The following is an 18,238-nucleotide window of genomic DNA, read 5'->3' on the forward strand; positions in this document are numbered from 1 at the left end:
TGCCTTGTTTCATTAAGGTCAGGTGGCTGCTATTGTCTGGGATGGTATTCCGTATCAGAGAGAAACAAGATATTTCTTTTGACTTCTCCAGGCTTTGGGGATGCCCCAAGAGGCTATCGTGTGCTATCAGCGTGCTGTTCAGACACGTCCAAATGCAATAGCTTTTGGTGAGTGCAGTTTCATAATTTATAGATACAAGTTTATGAGTTATGTTGCTGCTGTTTTAATTCCTGTGATGATCTCTCTCTATGTGTCCATGTCAAGTCCTCTCTTGTTGGCAGTATGTGTTGCTCGTATTTTTAATGATGTCCGGTTGGTAGTCCATACCTATAAAATCATAGTCTGGCATGTTGCTTAAAATGAAGCTCAACTTCTGTGGTCTTATCAATAATGTGGCTGTGTGGTAGCTTCTTGTTTGACTGTGATTTTAAGTTAATTTTTAAATCTGGTTTCTGATGCTCGATATCGATCAATGGTTTATCAAATGCCTTATTAGGAACTTTAGGCTGGTCAGGTAGTATAGAGTTTCTGAAGAATAGCACATTGTTACCTGCTTATGGTTATTGATGGCTTTTTAGTTGTTAATTTATGAATCTTTTGGTGGCATTGGTAGCTGTTGAACATGATTTTTACTTGGTCAATTACATAGCTGTCCATTCTATCACAGGTAACTTGGCTAGTACCTACTATGAGCGAGGTCAAGCAGACATGGCAATCCTTTATTATAAGCAAGCGATCGGTTGTGATCCTCGATTTTTGGAGGCTTACAATAATTTGGTTAGTTTTGTTCTGTTTTGTTTTATAGGTTTTTAGATGAGTATCGAGTTTTTTGAATATGAAATACAGTTGTTGGTAACATTTTATTCTTCTTGTTATGTGAATTGTAGGGTAATGCATTGAAAGATGTGGGCAGAGTCGATGAGGCAATTCAATGCTATAATGTAATATTTTTTTCTCATTTTATTTATTTATTTATTTTGTCTTGACATATTTTTGAACTTGATTTGACTCTCTATGGTGTTGAAGCAATGTCTTTCATTACAACCAAGCCATCCACAAGCACTTACCAATCTTGGAAATATATATATGGAATGGTATGTGATCCTGAATGCCTGATCTTTTAGTGAATTTTTTTAACTTTTTGGTTTCAAGTATGCTAATGATAAGCGGACTTTTTCAAACATGAAGGAACATGTTGCCTGCTGCTGCTTCATATTATAAGGCTACATTAGCAGTAACAACAGGATTGTCTGCCCCTTTCAACAATCTTGCTGTAATATATAAACAACAGGTAGTTGTCTGCTTCTGAGTTAAAGCTAGTTTCTTGTTTCACTATTTCTGTAATTTTCTCTGTTCATTTTATTGAGCACAGTTCAGTTGGAAGTTGTAGTTGTGTTCCTTTATGTAATGGATTGATTCTAACCCCTTTGTGTTATCATGACAGGGAAATTATGCAGATGCTATATCTTGCTACAATGAAGTTCTTCGCATTGATCCTTTGGCCGCAGATGGGCTGGTCAATAGGGGCAACACTTACAAGGAGATTGGTAGAGTGACTGATGCAATCCAGGACTATATACGTGCTATCACCATCCGCCCAACCATGGCAGAAGCCCATGCAAATTTGGCTTCCGCCTACAAAGACAGGTATCTTTTCTACTGTTCTTAATAATAAATATCTTAGATACCCTCTTAAAGCAAAAATTCCTTCGTTAGTGAGACTGTGGACATGAAGTAGAATTGAGCTGAATTGATGTTGTGTTTACTTTCTGGAGTGGGAGTGAGGAGTCCTCTCACTCCAGTGTTTACTTGCACATTTGACGGGAGGATTGGGAAACCCACTCCATGGGCCTCACTCAATTTTTGGGTGGGGAATGGGAGTGGGACTCCCATGGGGGAAGTGGGAGTGGAATTCTTCCTTATTTACCCTCCTTTTATTAAATTTAATATAATTATATTTAATAAAATAAAATAAATAATATTGTTATATTTAACTAAATAATAATTTGTATTGATTTTAAGTTAAAATTACTTAAAAATAATATTATTATATTAATAGAGAATTAATAATATTACTAGATGCCATCTTTATTTGAAAATATAATATTATTATATTTATTTAAAATAATAGTATTATATTTATTTAATAATAATAATAAATAGTTTATTCTAAGAAAATATTAATGTTGTACTAAATAATATTATATTATTATTTTATATAATTATAAATTTAATATAATTATATTAAATAAAATAAAATAATGTTTCATTTTATATTTACCCCCTTTTTATCCTCCTTTTATTAAATTAAATATAATTATATTTAATAAAATAAAACAAATAATATTATATTTATTTAAAGAATATTATTATATTTAACTAAATAATAATTTGGTTTGATTCTAAGTTAAAATTACTTAAAAATAATATTATTATATTAACAATATTACTATATACCATCTTTATTTGAAAATATAATATTATTATATTTATTTAAAAATAATAGTATTATATTTATTTAATATTAAAATTAATAATAATAAATAGTTTATTCCAAGAAAATATTAATTTCGTACTATGTTAATAGTAAAAATGTTTCATTTATGTTGCCCTTATCAATAATTTTTAATTTACATAATTAAAATTAAAATAATAAAAAATTGTGATGTACATAATTAAGAATATTAATAATTATTATAAATTTACAAAAATAATAAAATAAATGCTTATTCATCAGATATATTTTTTTATTAACTTGTAATTAAAAATCACAATTCTTTAAATGAGGGTAAAATTGTAATTTGAAACTATTTACTTCCATTCCAATACAAAATAAACACATAAATTGGATTTTGATCTCCATTCCATGCTTCCATTTCAGTGTAAGTAAACAACCTACTCTCACTCTCACTCCACACTCCCAATCCTAGGATTCCTATTCCTTAGGATTCCCACTCCAATCCAAAATGTAAACGCTACCTGAATGTTGATTCTTTAGCTGATGTGGACTATTCAAAGAGTCTTAACGTTAGGCTGTGGAATATGTTATTACATGTTGGTAGTGTTGCTATTTGTAATTTGGAATTTATATATTGAGCAGTGGACATGTGGAGGCTGCCATAAAGAGCTACAAGCAGGCATTGCTTCTTCGACCTGACTTTCCTGAAGCAACTTGTAACCTTCTGCATACACTGCAGGTATTGTAATAATATATTTTATGTTGCCTTGTGTTGGCAAATCATATTATGCACTCTAGGAAATTGTTTTGTTCAATTTAAATTTGATTCAGTCACGGATGTGATCAATATAGCTTGACATTGTTAGCAGTCGATGATCACCCACTTAAACGATGAATTTGAGATGTACCTTCTTCTTCACGGTTGTACTCTAGAAACGAAATGCAAATGAATGGGTTAGTTAGTAGATGTTAGAAAGAGTAAGGTGTTGCTAATTTTATGCGGTTGGTCTTGTCACTGTTAATGACTTGTCAAATTTAGAAAGGTCTTGGAAAATGAATCTATATATCTTTGCATTTTAGCTGATATGGAATGCTTTGATGGGCAGTGAACTCGTTCTTATACATCTTAGTTTTTGCAGACATTCTTAAGGTAATGTCCATAGTTGGCTTCTGTGGACAATATTAATGTCCATCGTTGGTTTCTGTGGTCAATAATAGCGTCCATTAAAGTTAATTGAACTTGAGACGCGTGCATACTACTTTAATTCGTACTTTTCTCAGTAAATTGTCATGTTAGTTTATCTGGACCAATATGAAGTGTTTCTAGGCAAATGTAATTGATCTTTTATCCCTACCTTCTAGTGTGTCTGCAGCTGGGAGGATCGTGATAGAATGTTCTCTGAAGTTGAGGGGATTATCAGGCGACAGGTCAATGTGAGTATTCTCATGTGTTCATATTTAATTTCTTATGTTCAGTGGTGCGGTGTCGTCTTGAATGTTTTACGCTTACTCTTTAAGTGTGCTGATTGCCACAATTTTGCATTTCAGATGTCAGTTCTACCTAGCGTGCAGCCTTTCCATGCTATAGCTTATCCCATTGACCCAATGCTTGCACTTGAAATTAGGTAAGATTGTTCTCTTATCATGATACAAAATAACTGTATTTTTTATGGAAAAGCTTTCCCTTCTGATGTTTGCATTCTCTTGCAGTCGTAAATATGCATCACATTGCTCAATAATTGCTTCCCGCTTTGCTCTTCCTTCCTTCAACCATCCTGCCCCAATTCCCATCAGGCATGATGGTGGACTTCGAAGATTAAGGGTGGGGTATGTAAGCAGTGACTTTGGAAATCACCCACTGTCACACCTTATGGGATCTGTGTTTGGCATGCACAACAAAGAAAATGTTGAGGTTTGTAATCTTGAGCTTTGCCCATTTGCCAAGGCTACCTGGGTTTCTACATGCTGTATTTTTGTCATTATATGCAAGACCTGACAAGATTCTGTAGGTATTCTGTTATGCTTTGAGCCCCAATGATGGTACTGAATGGAGACAGCGCACCCAATCTGAGGCTGAGCATTTTGTTGATGTCTCCACTATGTCATCTGATATGATTGCTAAACTGATCAATGAGGATAAGATACAGATCCTTATCAATCTCAATGGTTATACTAAGGTATAATTTGTTTAATTTTCCCAAAGTGTTCCTTCTTGATATATTTTTTGAGGATATGATGGGTTGGTTATCGGTTTATATAATAATTCGTCACTTCAAGTTATAATATAAACCATGGCTCCTATGACTTTGCAGGGGGCCAGAAATGAAATATTTGCCATGCGGCCTGCACCTATACAGGTTTCATATATGGGGTTTCCTGGAACCACTGGAGCGTCTTACATTGATTACTTGGTCACTGATGAGGTGAGGATTGGATGACCACATTTAACTTTTGATGACTTGTGTCGTTACTGTTTTTCTAACACGACTCTTTATTACAGTTTGTTTCTCCTTTGCGCTATGCCCATATTTATTCGGAAAAGCTTGTGCATGTCCCTCATTGCTACTTTGTTAATGATTATAAACAGGTATGTCTTTGATATTTTTGGTAACAATAAATCCTTATATGGTTTATATATCTTTTGTTATCCTACTTCAAAAGCAGGGGAAGTTATGTTTGTAACAATTCTTATGTAATTGCAGAAAAATATGGATGTGTTGGATCCAAATTGCCAGCCCAAACGATCAGATTATGGTCTCCCTGAAGACAAATTTATATTTGCATGCTTCAACCAGTTATACAAGATGGATCCTGAAATCTTTAATACTTGGTAACACATGGATGATCCTGAATTTGTTTGTTAACTATGTGTAGTTGTATACAATTTGGCATCTGAGATTCATGTGATGTGTTTTTAGGTGCAATATTCTTAGACGAGTACCCAACAGTGCACTTTGGCTCCTTAGGTTCCCAGCTGCAGGAGAAATGAGACTCCGAGCATGTAAGTTGTTTAAAGAAATTCTGCTAGGACCTCTTTCTAGTTATTTTTCTTGTTGATGTTCCTTGACATTTATCTCTCCTTTCCATCAACTCTTATTTGATCAATTACGAAACTGAATATGCGGTCTTGATTGGTGGCCTTTGTTCAGATGCTGTTGCACAGGGTGTGCAGCCTGACCAAATTATATTCACTGATGTTGCTATGAAGCAAGAACACATCAGACGCAGTTCCTTAGCAGATCTATTCCTTGACACGTAAACTCTATTTCTTGTTTCAATTAATTCTCTGTTTGTTTTATTTATTTATTTATGGCGAGTACTTATACCTTGTTGCTTCATTCTCAATATCTTTTCAGGCCTTTGTGCAATGCACATACTACGGGCACAGATATTTTATGGGCGGGTTTGCCAATGATAACTCTGCCCCTGGAGAAAATGGCGACCAGGGTTGCTGGATCACTCTGTCTTGCAACTGGACTGGGGGAAGAGATGATTGTCAACAGGTAGGCATTTTTCTTTTTTTTTTTTAGGCCCCTGTACAAACGTCTAGACAATACTTGTTTGCTGGTGATGAACAATGCAAGTCCTAGCATTTGCTGTTTTGTTTGACATATCAATTGGAAAGCCATATGGGTTTTATTTCTATGTTTGCAAGTAAAGCTGTACTATTCATAGTTAACACACAAAAGGCTTTCACAGGCCTGAGGGTACATCCCAGGTGTTTTTGTTTCTTTTTGTCGGTTTTTTTTTGTGTGTTTGGGGGGGGGGGGGGGGGGGGTTTCATTTGCAGCCAACTTTATATTCAATGATCCTATGAATCTGGTAATCCAATGACTTGTTAATTAGGATAAGTGAAATGCTGTGTAGTGTGTTGTGTACTTTCTTTTCCTTTTAACTATATTGATGGAAAGCTGAATTTTGACTTTTTATATTCTGACGATCCTTCCTTGTACTTTAGTATGAAGGAATATGAAGAAAGGGCTGTATCTTTGGCATTGGATCGGCAAAAGCTCCAGGCCCTCACCAATAAACTTAAATCAATGCGCTTGACATGTCCTCTATTTGACACAGCACGATGGGTGAGTTGAAACTAATGTTTGCCATTGTTTTGCAGTTCTTGCCCATTTTGTGAAAGAAGTGACTTACAAATGGATGCTAATTTTTTTTTTTTTTTTTTGGGGGGGGGGGGGAATTGCAGGTCAAGAATCTGGAGAGGTCATATTTCAAAATGTGGAGTCTCCATTGTTCCGGGCAGAAGCCCCAACACTTCAAAGTAACTGAGAATGACTTGGACTTCCCTTGCGATAGATAGGTAGACGGAAAGGGAAACGGGATTGTAGATAAAAGCAAAGAGAAATAATAGAACGATGATTATTGTATTTAGAAGAAGAAATTGTTTCACCTTATTCAAATGACGCCATGGCTGTGTTTGTGATGTCAGTGCTGATGATGGATTGTATTCTGTGTCCAAATGTACTTTTCTATTTATGAGGATTCGTGAAAAACCTTGGAGATTAGAAAAGAAAATAAATAGATTTCTTCCTCAAGCCGTCAGTTCTTTTAGAGTTGGGACCATTGGCATCTCTCTATTCTCCTCACTAAACCCCTTTTTTCAGTTATATTTATTTTATTTGTGATAATGTCTTTTTTTACTTTTTTTTAAAAGAACACTTTTAATTTTTTTTAGTGAAAACCTAAAAGTAGTATTGTGTTATTCATTTTTCATTTCTTTTGTAATCTTATTATTATCTTATGAACAAATTAAAAGATTTTTTAAGTGATGAATTTTTTAATATTAATTGTTTAATTAAATTATACATATGTTAAATTATGATTTAAAAATAATTTTAAATACAAAAATATTTAATTGATAAGAAATATAAAAAGAGTAATAGATTATTTTAAATTTTGTATAGTTTATTTTAGTTAGATAAGAAGTAATTGGGAAATTTTTTTTTTAAAAAGATTGATTATAAATATAAGTAATTTTTTTAAAAAAGACAGATTATGAATATAAGTGATTTATTGAAAAAAAAAATTATGTATGATTAATTTTATTTGAAGCGGGGTTTTGAAGGATAATGAAGGGGTCCCAAACGCTGTGGAGTTGTAGGCTCTTCCGCTGTCAAAAGTCGCGTATGCTTGGAAGCTTTTAAAAAGCAAGATGGTAATGTAATACTGCAATTGGATCATGGGTTTTTCATTTAAGAAGATAACCACCGGCGGCAACTCTGATAAACAAAACATGTATTTCAGAATACGGATTCTATCCAAACATATACCACGCAAGTGCGATTGCCAGCTCGAGCAGTTTTTATTGCGGAATTCTTTCAAACACATAGCACGCATGTGAAGTTCCCACATTCGACCTTCCAAGATGTTGGTTTCGCTTTTCAGAAACCGAACTCAATGCCTCATCCCCTCCTTCAAAACGATGACCACCGCGGCCGCGGCTAAAACCTTAAAAGACGATTACTTCGCAGCCGTAAACCACATCGCCAACATAGTCCGTCACGACATATATCCAGAACGCACCCTCAACAGACTCAACCTCACCCTCACCTCAGAGCTCGTCTACCGCGTCCTCCGCGTCTGCCACACTACTTCCCCTTCCGAATCCCTCCGCTTCTTCACCTGGGCCCGCTCCCAGCCCCAATACTCCCCCACCTCCCTCGAATTCGAACAGCTCATCCTGACCCTCGCCCACCACAAACGCTACCAGTCCATGTGGAAGACCATCGAACTCATGAAACCCTACAACCTCTCCGTCTCTCCTCAAACTCTATCTCTCATCATCGAAGAGTTTGGTAAACATGGGTTGGTTGATAATGCTGTTGAGGTTTTTAACAAGTGTACCGCTTTCAATTGTCAGCAGAGTGTTCTTTTGTATAATTCATTGCTGTTTGCTTTGTGTGAGGTCAAGTTGTTTCATGGTGCTTATGCTCTGATTAGGAGGATGATTAGAAAAGGTTTTGTCCCTGATAAGAGGACGTACGCGATTCTTGTTAATGCTTGGTGTTCTTCTGGGAAAATGAGAGAGGCACAAGAGTTTTTGCAGGAGATGAGTGATAAAGGGTTCAACCCGCCTGTTCGAGGTCGTGATTTGTTGGTTCAAGGGTTGTTGAATGCCGGTTATTTAGAGTCTGCTAAACAGATGGTTAATAAAATGATTAAACAAGGGTTTGTTCTGGATTTGGAAACCTTTAATTCGTTGATTGAGACGATATGTAAATCCGGGGAGGTTGAGTTTTGTGTTGAGATGTATTATAGTGTATGTAAGTTAGGTTTGTGCGCTGATGTGAGTACGTATAAGATTTTGATTCCAGCTGTTTCAAAGGCAGGTATGATTGATGAGGCTTTTAGATTGCTGCATAATTTGGTTGAGGATGGTCACAAGCCATTCCCAAGCTTGTATGCTCCTATTATTAAAGGGATGTTTAGGAGGGGCCAGTTTGATGATGCATTTTGTTTCTTTAGTGAGATGAAGATTAAGGGGCATCCTCCAAATAGGCCAGTTTATACAATGCTGATAACAATGTGTGGGCGCGGGGGAAGATTTGTGGAGGCGGCAAATTATTTGGTTGAAATGACTGAGATGGGGTTGACTCCAATTTCCAGGTGCTTTGATTTGGTTACTGATGGGCTGAAGAATTGTGGGAAGCATGATTTGGCTGAGAAGATAGAGCTGTTGGAGGTATCTCTTCGGTCTGTTTGATGCATGTCAATTAGCAGTTAAAGACGATTCTTTAACAGAATTGCGTGAATTGAAAAGAATTCTTTTGGATTCTCTGCGTTTCCACTCAAGAATGATGTGAGTTCATTATGAGAAGTTACCAACTTGTTGAATTTCAGGTTCCCAGTTGTTTTTGGCATGTCGGCATTGTTAATAAATTCTTGTTAATATGTTTGTCACGTTGTTCTTTTTACAGCATTCTGTAGGTTGTTGCCTTTTTTCCATGAAATATTTAGTTCAATTTATTTATTACAATTAACGTAGAAATAGGGATCTTGATTGTTTTTTCAATTATGTGGATGAAGCTTTGGCCTAGGAACTTCTACTGTAGTCTAAAAAATATTGTTTTCTTCTATATTGATGTGATTAACTGGGTGATTTCTGTCAAAGGTGTTTGAAAGTTTTCTGTTGCTGAAATCTTTTGGTTTATTTGTTGCACGAAGCATATTGGAGAATCAATGCAGTACTTTAGTTTGAATGAAGCATGTTGGAGAATCAATGTAGAAACAGGAATCCTGATTCATTCTTTAGTTATGTGGATGAAGCTTCGATCTAGGAACTTCGTTTCTAGTCTAAATAATATTATCTTCTTCTATATGGATGTGATTAACTGGGTGATTTTTGTCAAAGGTGTTTGGAAGTTTTCTGTTTCTGAAATCTTTCGGTTTTATTTATTGCAGATGACGAACCTCTATTTATTCTTATGCCCAAACAACTTAGGGTAGTTAGGAAAAGTATTTTTGTGAGACTAAAATCCGTAGATATATGGAGCATCACCTCTGTCCATTGGAGAGCTATGAGAGATCAACTAGTCTGAGGTTAAGAGGGTTTGGGATCCTGTTACAATGTATTTAGGTTTTGTTTGGGAAATTGTGCAGTTTCAACTTTGTTATTTAGCTTTGCTTCTTCAGTTATCTGTTACTCTGTGTGTGTGGGTTGCTCATTTATCAACTAGTCTGAGGTTAAGAGGGTTTGGGATCCTGTTACAATGTATAATATAGAATGAACCCACAATTATGTATGACAGAACCAACAAGTTCTTGCCTTTTTTGTAGAGGTGGTACCAATTTTAGTTTTCATTTGGTTGCTTACAATGATTTTTGGACTTCTGTTTTATGGCAGAAATCCACAAAGGCAGTCTTTTGAATCAGCAATTGCATACTCTTGGCGTGAATGCAGTGATGTCTCTTTAGTATTTTCACATCTTTTTATGCTATAACCCAGAAAGGCTTTACTGGACCCAAGACCATGATGTCGCTCAAATATTGTCTTAGTATTCCCTATTATTGACTTGTATGTAAACCCACTTTTGGCTGGTGAAGAGTTAAAAGGAGAATCTACTAGACTCGCATATAAATTATAAGCTTTGTCGGAATCTATTCTCTTTTGGCATTTGGTTGTGTTCCACCAAGCATGCCATAATTTATTTTCAAGAAACAATGGTTTTCGTAATTGTTGTCTTTTCTGGCTTTTATCAAGTGTTCATCTGAGTAATAAACGGTAATAAATAGTTTGGTTGATGGACTCTTGGACTTGGTATTGGAATTTGGATTGACGCATAGGCTGGTGGCTCGGCGAAATGATTACTTTGAACATTTTCCGCATGCATGTATTTTATGATTTTTCATTTGCTTCAAACTTTGTTGTCCATCCAAATGAAATCAAATACTCATTTGGTATGACAGAATCAATGGGCAATCATTTTTATGTTAGCTTAAAAACTAGGTTATATTTGCATAACTATAGTTTTATAGTTTCTGTTTCTGTGCTTTATGCTTTCAACTACTGATGATGAACCGAGTGTTGAGCCCAGAACAAGCTTTCCTGTTGAAGGATAGTAATTTGCAGCTGATTCAGCGGTTACACATACAATGAGAAAAATGCGTACCCAAATGCAATATTATTGTAATTACTACTGTATAGTTATAAGCATCTCTCTCACTGTGTACACGATTGTGAGTGGGTCCGCCTACTACTTTATAACAATTTATGTTGTAATGACAATATTTTCCGTACAGCTCACAAGTTTGAAGTTTTGCTTCTCGAAATGGCTCCTTTTATTTATTTATTAAAATTGACATTTTTTATTTTTTCGTTTTCGACGAGGAAGGTAATTGAGATGTTTAACGAGGGAGTGATGTTTTCCTTTAAAAAAAAAAATAAATAAAAGACAAATTTTTATACCATGGGGACAAAATGCCACGTTGAGAAGAATTGCGTGCCCCTAAAATTGGGTTAAGAATCTAATTTGAATTGACATCCAAAGCAGTTGTAGGCTAACCAATATTTCTACAGGGAAAAAAAAAAAATTAGTTCAGAATTATTGGTAGCGTCTTGTCTTTAATTTTCTGAACTCCGCGCTTTTGCTGCTCTTCTCTTTGCGGCTAGAGCCTAGAGTGATGGAGTGACGCTGAATGTGAATTAGGAAAGTAGAAATGTTGTCCGTTAACATACGTAGTCAACTACGACTACAAATCTATTTCATGGTCCCAAAAAGTCATATCAAACGGCAATCAATGCCATTGTAATTATCAAAACTAAAAAATTATGGCTTTTGCTAAGAATAGCCGGCTATAAGTTACTGTCCATACGAAAACATGCAAAAAGTAGTAACACGGCAGTGAGTCTATTTAATTTTTGAGTAATGATACAGCCACAAACTCTTGTACAAACTTATTTTGTACAAACTGACGTGGCATGATAAGATTGGTTGAATGAAAATATAAATTAATAAAAACAAATCATGTGAGCCAAGTGATATTTAATTCAACCAATCTTATCATGTCACATCAGTTTGTACAAAATAAGTTTGTACAAGAGTTTGTGGCTGTATCAATACTCTTAATTTTTATATAGGACGTAAATTATACAAACTGTAACTTAGAAAAAATCCAAAAATTATTGGAAAGAAAAAATTTATTGATTTTTTTTTCGCTAAATGATTAGAATACATTTACTCATAATTACGAAAGTAGAAATTAAGTGATAATTAAGGGCTTGTAAAACACTTAATTTCAAACCACTAAATTCGAGAGCTAAAACAATAAGAGAAGTTAAGTAACAATTAAGTGCTTATAAACGATAACTTTTACTATAGGTAAAGGACTTATGTATTCCAATAACGAACCACAAGCTCAAGCTCATGTCATATGAATAACGCTGTTGTGCGATAGGGATTACAACTGTCTGACCTTGATAAATTTAGCCAACTAGTAGAAATTAGAATTTAATTTTTTTTTATTTTTAAGTTTTTCCCATATTTCAATGTTATTCTCACAAATTTAATTAAAATTAAATAAATCTTAAGAGCATATAAAAACGTGTTTTTATAATTGTGTTTTCGCTTCCATATTTGTAACTATTTTTATTTAAAAAAATTCATTAAACAAATAAAGTTGACGAAAGTATTCTCTAAATGCCGACCGTTTTAATTAACAAAGCTTAAAATTTTTTAAGGAGAATTGGGCCAGAAGTAAATCCTTGATTATATGTAAACTGGTAATTGCATTTCTTAACCCAAAAGTATTCTAATCCAATGTTTGCTATACGATTTCAAATCAAGTTCGATTTGTTCAATTCATAATTAAATGTCGAAAAGAATATTTTAACGAGTTCAAATAGTTTCACTTTATTAATAACTTGGTAGAAACCTAATGAAAGTGAAGGTATTGGAGCCTCTGGCTCTCTTTGTATTTGAGAGTATTTTCGCTTATTTATTTATTAATTTAGATTTTTATGCTGTATTTATCAAGTTTATTAAAAAAAAAAATCCTCTTTCGAAACATTTCACAAATTCCGTGCGAGTAAAAGAGGATACTATGGCATTCATTATTTTATACACACACACATATAGCAGTTTTCTAGTCCAAAATTTTAAAATCCAAAAAAATCGGGAAAAGATATTAAACTCCACAGTTTAAGAACTCTCTCGAACTTTCCTATACTTTTAAAATTTTTACACACACACTCACACATATAGTAACTAAACTATGTCTCTAGGCAACTAGTTAGCCCCGAACTTTGCTTGAAGAGTTTTCATTACGCTTGAAGAGCTTTCACTACATATGGATCAAGTTGGAATGTCCTGGCGAGAGCATAAGGATCAATTGGTGGATCAGATCCGAAGACTGCATCTGTAATTGTAATAACAGCAGGATTCTGGTTGCTCCAAGCAGCAATGGTAAACAGCATTGGTTGGTCCAATATTTACTTTGAAATGAATGAGCCCAATTGGAAACACAAACACGTCTCCTTTGTTCAGGACACTCGCGAAGAGCGTGTCATTTAGCTGGTTTCATGTCACAAAACCAACATAAAGAGTGCCTTCCAGGACTACTAGGATTTTTGTGGCACGAGGGTGAGTGTCAGGTGGGTTTGGCCGCCGTTTGCCGCGTAGTCGATACGAACTACGCATATACCGAGTAATGTTGAGACCTGGAATCTATTCTACATTTACGGTTGTGACTGTTGAGCCAACTTGATTTGCTGTGCTTTTAGGAATATTGTGCCCAGAACATCAGTCAAAACTACTTGTTAAAACGATTCCATTCGATTTTAATTTTTTTTGTCTTTTACTATTTTATCCCCATAATTAGACTTATGATACACCAAGGTCAACAATTAATCAATAAAAGGAAAAAATTAATCATAAGTCTAATTTTAATGGTAAAATAAAAAAATAGACAAAAAATTAGAAAGTTCACGGAATCATTTTAATGCCAAAGAATTTTAATGAGTTTTGAAACGTAAGGAGAGAAATAAAAAATTTTACTGAACAATAGGAGAATCTTGATCATTTTCCCACTGATGTACAGAAAAACGATACACACCACACGTCTTGAACTTGAAATCGTTGATGGCAACACAAAAATCCTGAAGTCATATGGTTTCATTTATTTCAACTTTTCAATCCACTAGTTTTGTATTTAATGTTTCTAGTAAGTTCGTTAAATACCAATATTTTCGGTCAAATTACAAGTAAATTTTAGTTCTTGTAGGATGAGTTTCGAATTTTGGTTAAACTTTTTCCCTTATTGGCACATGAGTTTCAACTAATAATTTCACTAGTTTTACGTTGATTGTTCCCATTTTCAAAGTAAGATTTCAATTATTTGGGATAAGTACCAAATTACTTTGTAGCATTTAATTTTTGGTTAGATTTGTATCAAATTTTAGTTAAACAAAAATCCAAAATATTGGTATTTAACGAACTTTCTCTCATATGAGTTCATGTATTTCAACCAATAATTCCACTAGTTTTGTGTTAAGTGTTCCTATTATTTAGTTAAGATTCTAATAATTTGGTTAAATACTAAAATTACTTTTAAAATTTTATTTTTGGTTGGATTAGTCCTTAATTTTTGTTCATCTTTCTCAATTATAGGTTTATATGCTACAATTTTTCAATCCATGAGTTTTGCGTTTACTATTCCTACTAAATTCGTTAAGTACTAATATTTTAGATTAAATTACATGTAAATTTCATTTCTCCTTGGATGAGTCTACTTTTGGTTAAACTTTCTCTCTTATTGGGACATGACTTTTAACTAATAATTCAACTAATTTTATGTTGAATATTCCTATTATTTATATGAGATTTTAATAAATAAGATTAGATACCAAATTTACTTTTTCGATTTTATATTTGGTTAGATTAGTCCCATATTTTGGTTAAACATTTTCACATATGTGTTCAAATATTTTAGTTAATTAGTTCACTACTTTTGCATTTCAAGTTTCCAGTGCCTGCATTAAGTTTCAATATTACAAGTTTAAATTCAAAGTTGATATTGTAAAATTTAAAGTAAACCTTTATTACGGAAAACAAATAATATTACCAAGGTCAATTTCATTTTATTCCTCTTATTTCAGTAAATATCTACTTATTGCAATATATTAAAAATTCATTATTGTAGCCCCTATTCAATTTTCTATAAACTATAATCAACATTATAAGTTACACAAACTAGGAACTTATCTAGTCTAATTCTGTTAGAACATTTTCTTTTTCTCTTTTTGATCTTATTGACTTCATGAGATTTCTCAAACTCAACTTATTTATACTTGAGCTTTTCCTCATTATAGATATGCCTATTTTATTATTTCAAATTAATTGTTCTCATTTTCTTTCCAAAAAAATTCTTTGATTTCTCATCACTTCAACCAAAATTTTATTTTTAACAACTGCATATGCAATTTGCAAAGCTCAAATTTTTATTTTTTTAAATGTTTATGATAATACATATTATTTATTTATTATATGATTATCCCAGGAACCAGGGGTGAAGCTATGAGGGGGCTAACCCGGGCCGTAGTCCGAGTTCGTTTCTTGAAAAAAATTAATTAATTATAAATTCTCTTTTTTAGAAAAACTTATAGTAAAATATAAAAATATAACTAATAATTATAGTCAATATCTATTTTCTCTAAACCAAAAATAAGTGCCCGAAGGTTGGGGCGCCAAAACCCCTCAGCGGAAAAAGGCCAAAAAAACGGGTGGGCTATAGCCTTGGTAGGGGGGGCTGGCGAAGTTCGTCCGCCGAACTCGGAATGGGGCGAGACATTGCGAGGGGCCTCCGTGGGCCCAAAATAGGGCGCGGGCACAGCCGCGCCAAAAAATAAGTGCCCGAAGGTCAGGGCGCCAAAACCCCCCAGCGGAAAAAGGCCAAAAAAATGGGTGGGGCTATAGCCTTAGTCGAGGGGGCTGGCGAAGTTCGTCCGCCAGACTCGGAATGGGGTGAGACTTTGTGAGGGGCCTCCGTGTGCCAACAATAGGCCGCAGGTACAGCCGCGCCCAAAAATAAGCACCCGAAGGTCGGGGCGCCAAAACCCCCTAGCTGAAAAAGGACAAAAAACCGGGTGGGCAATAGCCTTGGTGGGGGGGGGGGTTTGGTGAAGTTCGTCCGCCGGTCTTGGAATGAGGCGAGACTTTGCGAGGGGCCTCCGTGTGCCATAAGTAGGCCGCGGGCTCTGCCGCACCCAAAAATAAGTGTCCGAAGTCGGGGCGCCAAAACCCCCTAGCGGAAAAAGGCAAAAAAAATGGGTGGGCTATAGCCTTGGTGGGGGGGGGGGGTTGGCGAAGTTCGTCCGCCGGACTCGGAATTAGGTGAGACTTTGCGAGGGGCTTCCGTGTGCCAAAATTAGGCCGCGGGCACAGCCGCGCCCAAAAATAAGCACGCAAAGGTCGGGGCACCAAAACCCCCCAACGGAAAAAGGCCAAAAAAACGGATGGACTATAGCCTTGGTGGGGGGGCTGGCGAAGTTCATCCACTGAACTCGGAATGAGGCGAGACTTTGCGAGGGGCCTCGGTGTGCCAAAAATAGGCCGCGGGCACAGCCGCGCCCAACAATAAGTGTGCGAAGGTCGGGGCGCCAAAACCCCCCAGTGGAAAAAGGCCAAAAAAACGGGTGCGCCATAGCCATGGTGGGGGGGCCGGCGAAGTTCGTCCGCCGGACTCGGAATGGGGCGAGACTTTGCGAGGGGCCTCCGTGTGCCAAATATAGGCCGCGGGCACAGCGGCACCCAAAAATAAGCCCCCAAAGGTCGGGGCGTCAAAACCCCCCAGCGGAAAAAGGCCAAAACAACGGGTGGGCTAGCGAAGTTTTTCCACCGGACTCGGTATGTGGCGAGACTTTGCGTGGGGCCTCCGTGTGCCAAAAATAGGCCGCGGGCACTGCCGCGCCGGAAAATCAGTGCCCGAACGTCGGGGCGCCAAAACCCCGCTGCGGAAAAAGGCAAAAAAAACGGGTGGGCAATAGCCTTGGTGGGGGGGGCTGGCGAAGTTCGTCCGCCGGACTCGGAATGGGGCGTGACTTTGTGAGGGGCCTCCGTGTGCAAAAATAGGCCGCGGGCACAGCCGCACCCAAAAATAAGTGCCCGAAGGTGGGGGCACGAAAACCCCTCAGCGGAAAAAGGCCAAAACAATGGGTGGGCTATAGCCTTGGTGGGGGGGGGGGCTGGCGAAGTACGCCTGCCGGACTCGGAATGGGGCGAGACATTGCGAGGGGCCTCCGTGTACCAAAAATTGGCTTCGGGCACAGCCGTGCCCAAAAATAAGCACCCGAAGGTCAGGGCGCCAAAATCCCCCTGCGGAAAAAGGCCAAAAAAATTGGTGGGTTATTGCCTTGGTGGGGGGGTGCTGGCGAAGTTCGTCCGCAGGACTCGGAATGGGCGAGACTTTGCGAGGGGCCTCTGTGTACTAAATGTAGGTCGCAGGCACAGCCGCGCCCAAAAATAAGCGCCCGAAGGTCGGGGCGCCAAAACCCCCCAGCGGAAAAAGGCCGAAAAAACGTGTGCGCTATAGCCTTGGTGGGTGGGGGGGGGCTGGCGAAGCTCGTCCGCCGGACTCGGAATGGGGCGAGACTTTGCGAGGGGCCTCCGTGTGCTAGAAATATGCCGCGGGCACAGCCGTACCAAAAAATAAGTGCCCGAAGGTTGGGGCGCCAAAACCCACCAGCGGAAAAAGGCCAAAAAAACGGGTGGGCTATAGCCTTGGTGGGTGGGGCTGGCGAAGTTGGTCCGCCGGACTCGGAATGGGGCGAGACTTTGCGAGGGGCCTCTGTGTGCCAAAAATAGTCCGCGGACACAGCCACGCCCAAAAATAAGCGCCCAAAGGTCGGGGAGCCAAAACCCCCCAGCGGAAAAAGGCCAAAAAAACTGGTGGGCTATAGCCTTGGTGGGGGGGGGGGGGGGCTGGCGAAGTTCGTCCGCCGGACACAGAATGGGGCGAGACTTTGCGAGGGGCCTCCGTGTGCCAAAAATAGGCCACGGGCGCAGCCACGCCCAAAAATAAGCACCCGAAGGTCGGGGCGCCAAAACCCCCCAGTGGAAAAAGGCCAAAAAAACGGGTGGGCTATAGCCTTGGTGGGGGGGGGTTGGTGAAGTTTGTCCGCTAGACTCGGAATGGGGCCAGACATTGCGAGGGGGCTCTGTGTGCTAAAAATAGGCCGCGGGCACAACCGCATCCGAAAATAAGCGTTCGAAGGTCGGGGCGCGAGAACCGCCCAGCGGAAAAAGGCCAAAAAAATGGGTGCGCCATAGCCTTGGT

The 18,238-nt window shown here is 37.5% G+C and overlaps 2 protein-coding genes and 1 pseudogene across 6 annotated transcripts in view; 2 read left to right on the top strand and 1 right to left on the bottom strand.

Annotated features, from left to right (window-relative positions):
- The window catches only part of LOC102613752 (probable UDP-N-acetylglucosamine--peptide N-acetylglucosaminyltransferase SEC), an 87,052-nt gene that overhangs the window by 3,253 nt on the left and 65,561 nt on the right, over positions 1-18,238 (top strand). The window contains exons 9-27 of one of the 2 annotated variants that reach the window (XM_052436291.1): positions 92-167; positions 668-777; positions 888-941; positions 1,027-1,094; positions 1,189-1,291; positions 1,445-1,647; positions 3,101-3,197; positions 3,821-3,892; positions 4,007-4,083; positions 4,169-4,370; positions 4,468-4,635; positions 4,771-4,881; positions 4,959-5,045; positions 5,161-5,288; positions 5,377-5,459; positions 5,608-5,713; positions 5,815-5,961; positions 6,417-6,537; positions 6,657-6,770. In XM_052436291.1, the coding sequence (XP_052292251.1) occupies positions 92-167; positions 668-777; positions 888-941; positions 1,027-1,094; positions 1,189-1,291; positions 1,445-1,647; positions 3,101-3,197; positions 3,821-3,892; positions 4,007-4,083; positions 4,169-4,370; positions 4,468-4,635; positions 4,771-4,881; positions 4,959-5,045; positions 5,161-5,288; positions 5,377-5,459; positions 5,608-5,713; positions 5,815-5,961; positions 6,417-6,537; positions 6,657-6,770 (2,127 nt within the window). Of the gene's footprint in view, positions 1-91; positions 168-667; positions 778-887; positions 942-1,026; positions 1,095-1,188; positions 1,292-1,444; positions 1,648-3,100; positions 3,198-3,820; positions 3,893-4,006; positions 4,084-4,168; positions 4,371-4,467; positions 4,636-4,770; positions 4,882-4,958; positions 5,046-5,160; positions 5,289-5,376; positions 5,460-5,607; positions 5,714-5,814; positions 5,962-6,416; positions 6,538-6,656; positions 7,006-18,238 lie in introns of those variants that run through there. The other variant, XM_006478944.4, reaches the window with a different exon arrangement.
- The window catches only part of LOC102614057 (pentatricopeptide repeat-containing protein At5g18390, mitochondrial), a 54,105-nt gene continuing 43,334 nt past the window's right edge, over positions 7,468-18,238 (top strand). Inside the window, exons 1-3 of one of the 4 annotated variants that reach the window (XM_052436294.1) lie at positions 7,468-7,625; positions 7,715-9,269; positions 9,872-10,268. In XM_052436294.1, the coding sequence (XP_052292254.1) occupies positions 7,836-9,173 (1,338 nt within the window). In that variant the 5' untranslated portion in view covers positions 7,468-7,625; positions 7,715-7,835 and the 3' untranslated portion in view covers positions 9,174-9,269; positions 9,872-10,268. Of the gene's footprint in view, positions 9,270-9,871; positions 10,269-10,313; positions 10,904-18,238 lie in introns of those variants that run through there. The other 3 variants (XM_052436293.1, XM_052436295.1, XM_052436292.1) reach the window with 3 other exon arrangements.
- On the bottom strand, positions 13,230-13,707 carry LOC127900825 (germin-like protein subfamily 1 member 20; annotated as a pseudogene).

The sequence above is a fragment of the Citrus sinensis genome, chromosome 3 (genome assembly GCF_022201045.2).
Source record: "Citrus sinensis cultivar Valencia sweet orange chromosome 3, DVS_A1.0, whole genome shotgun sequence".
NCBI classification, from domain to species: domain Eukaryota; kingdom Viridiplantae; phylum Streptophyta; class Magnoliopsida; order Sapindales; family Rutaceae; genus Citrus; species Citrus sinensis.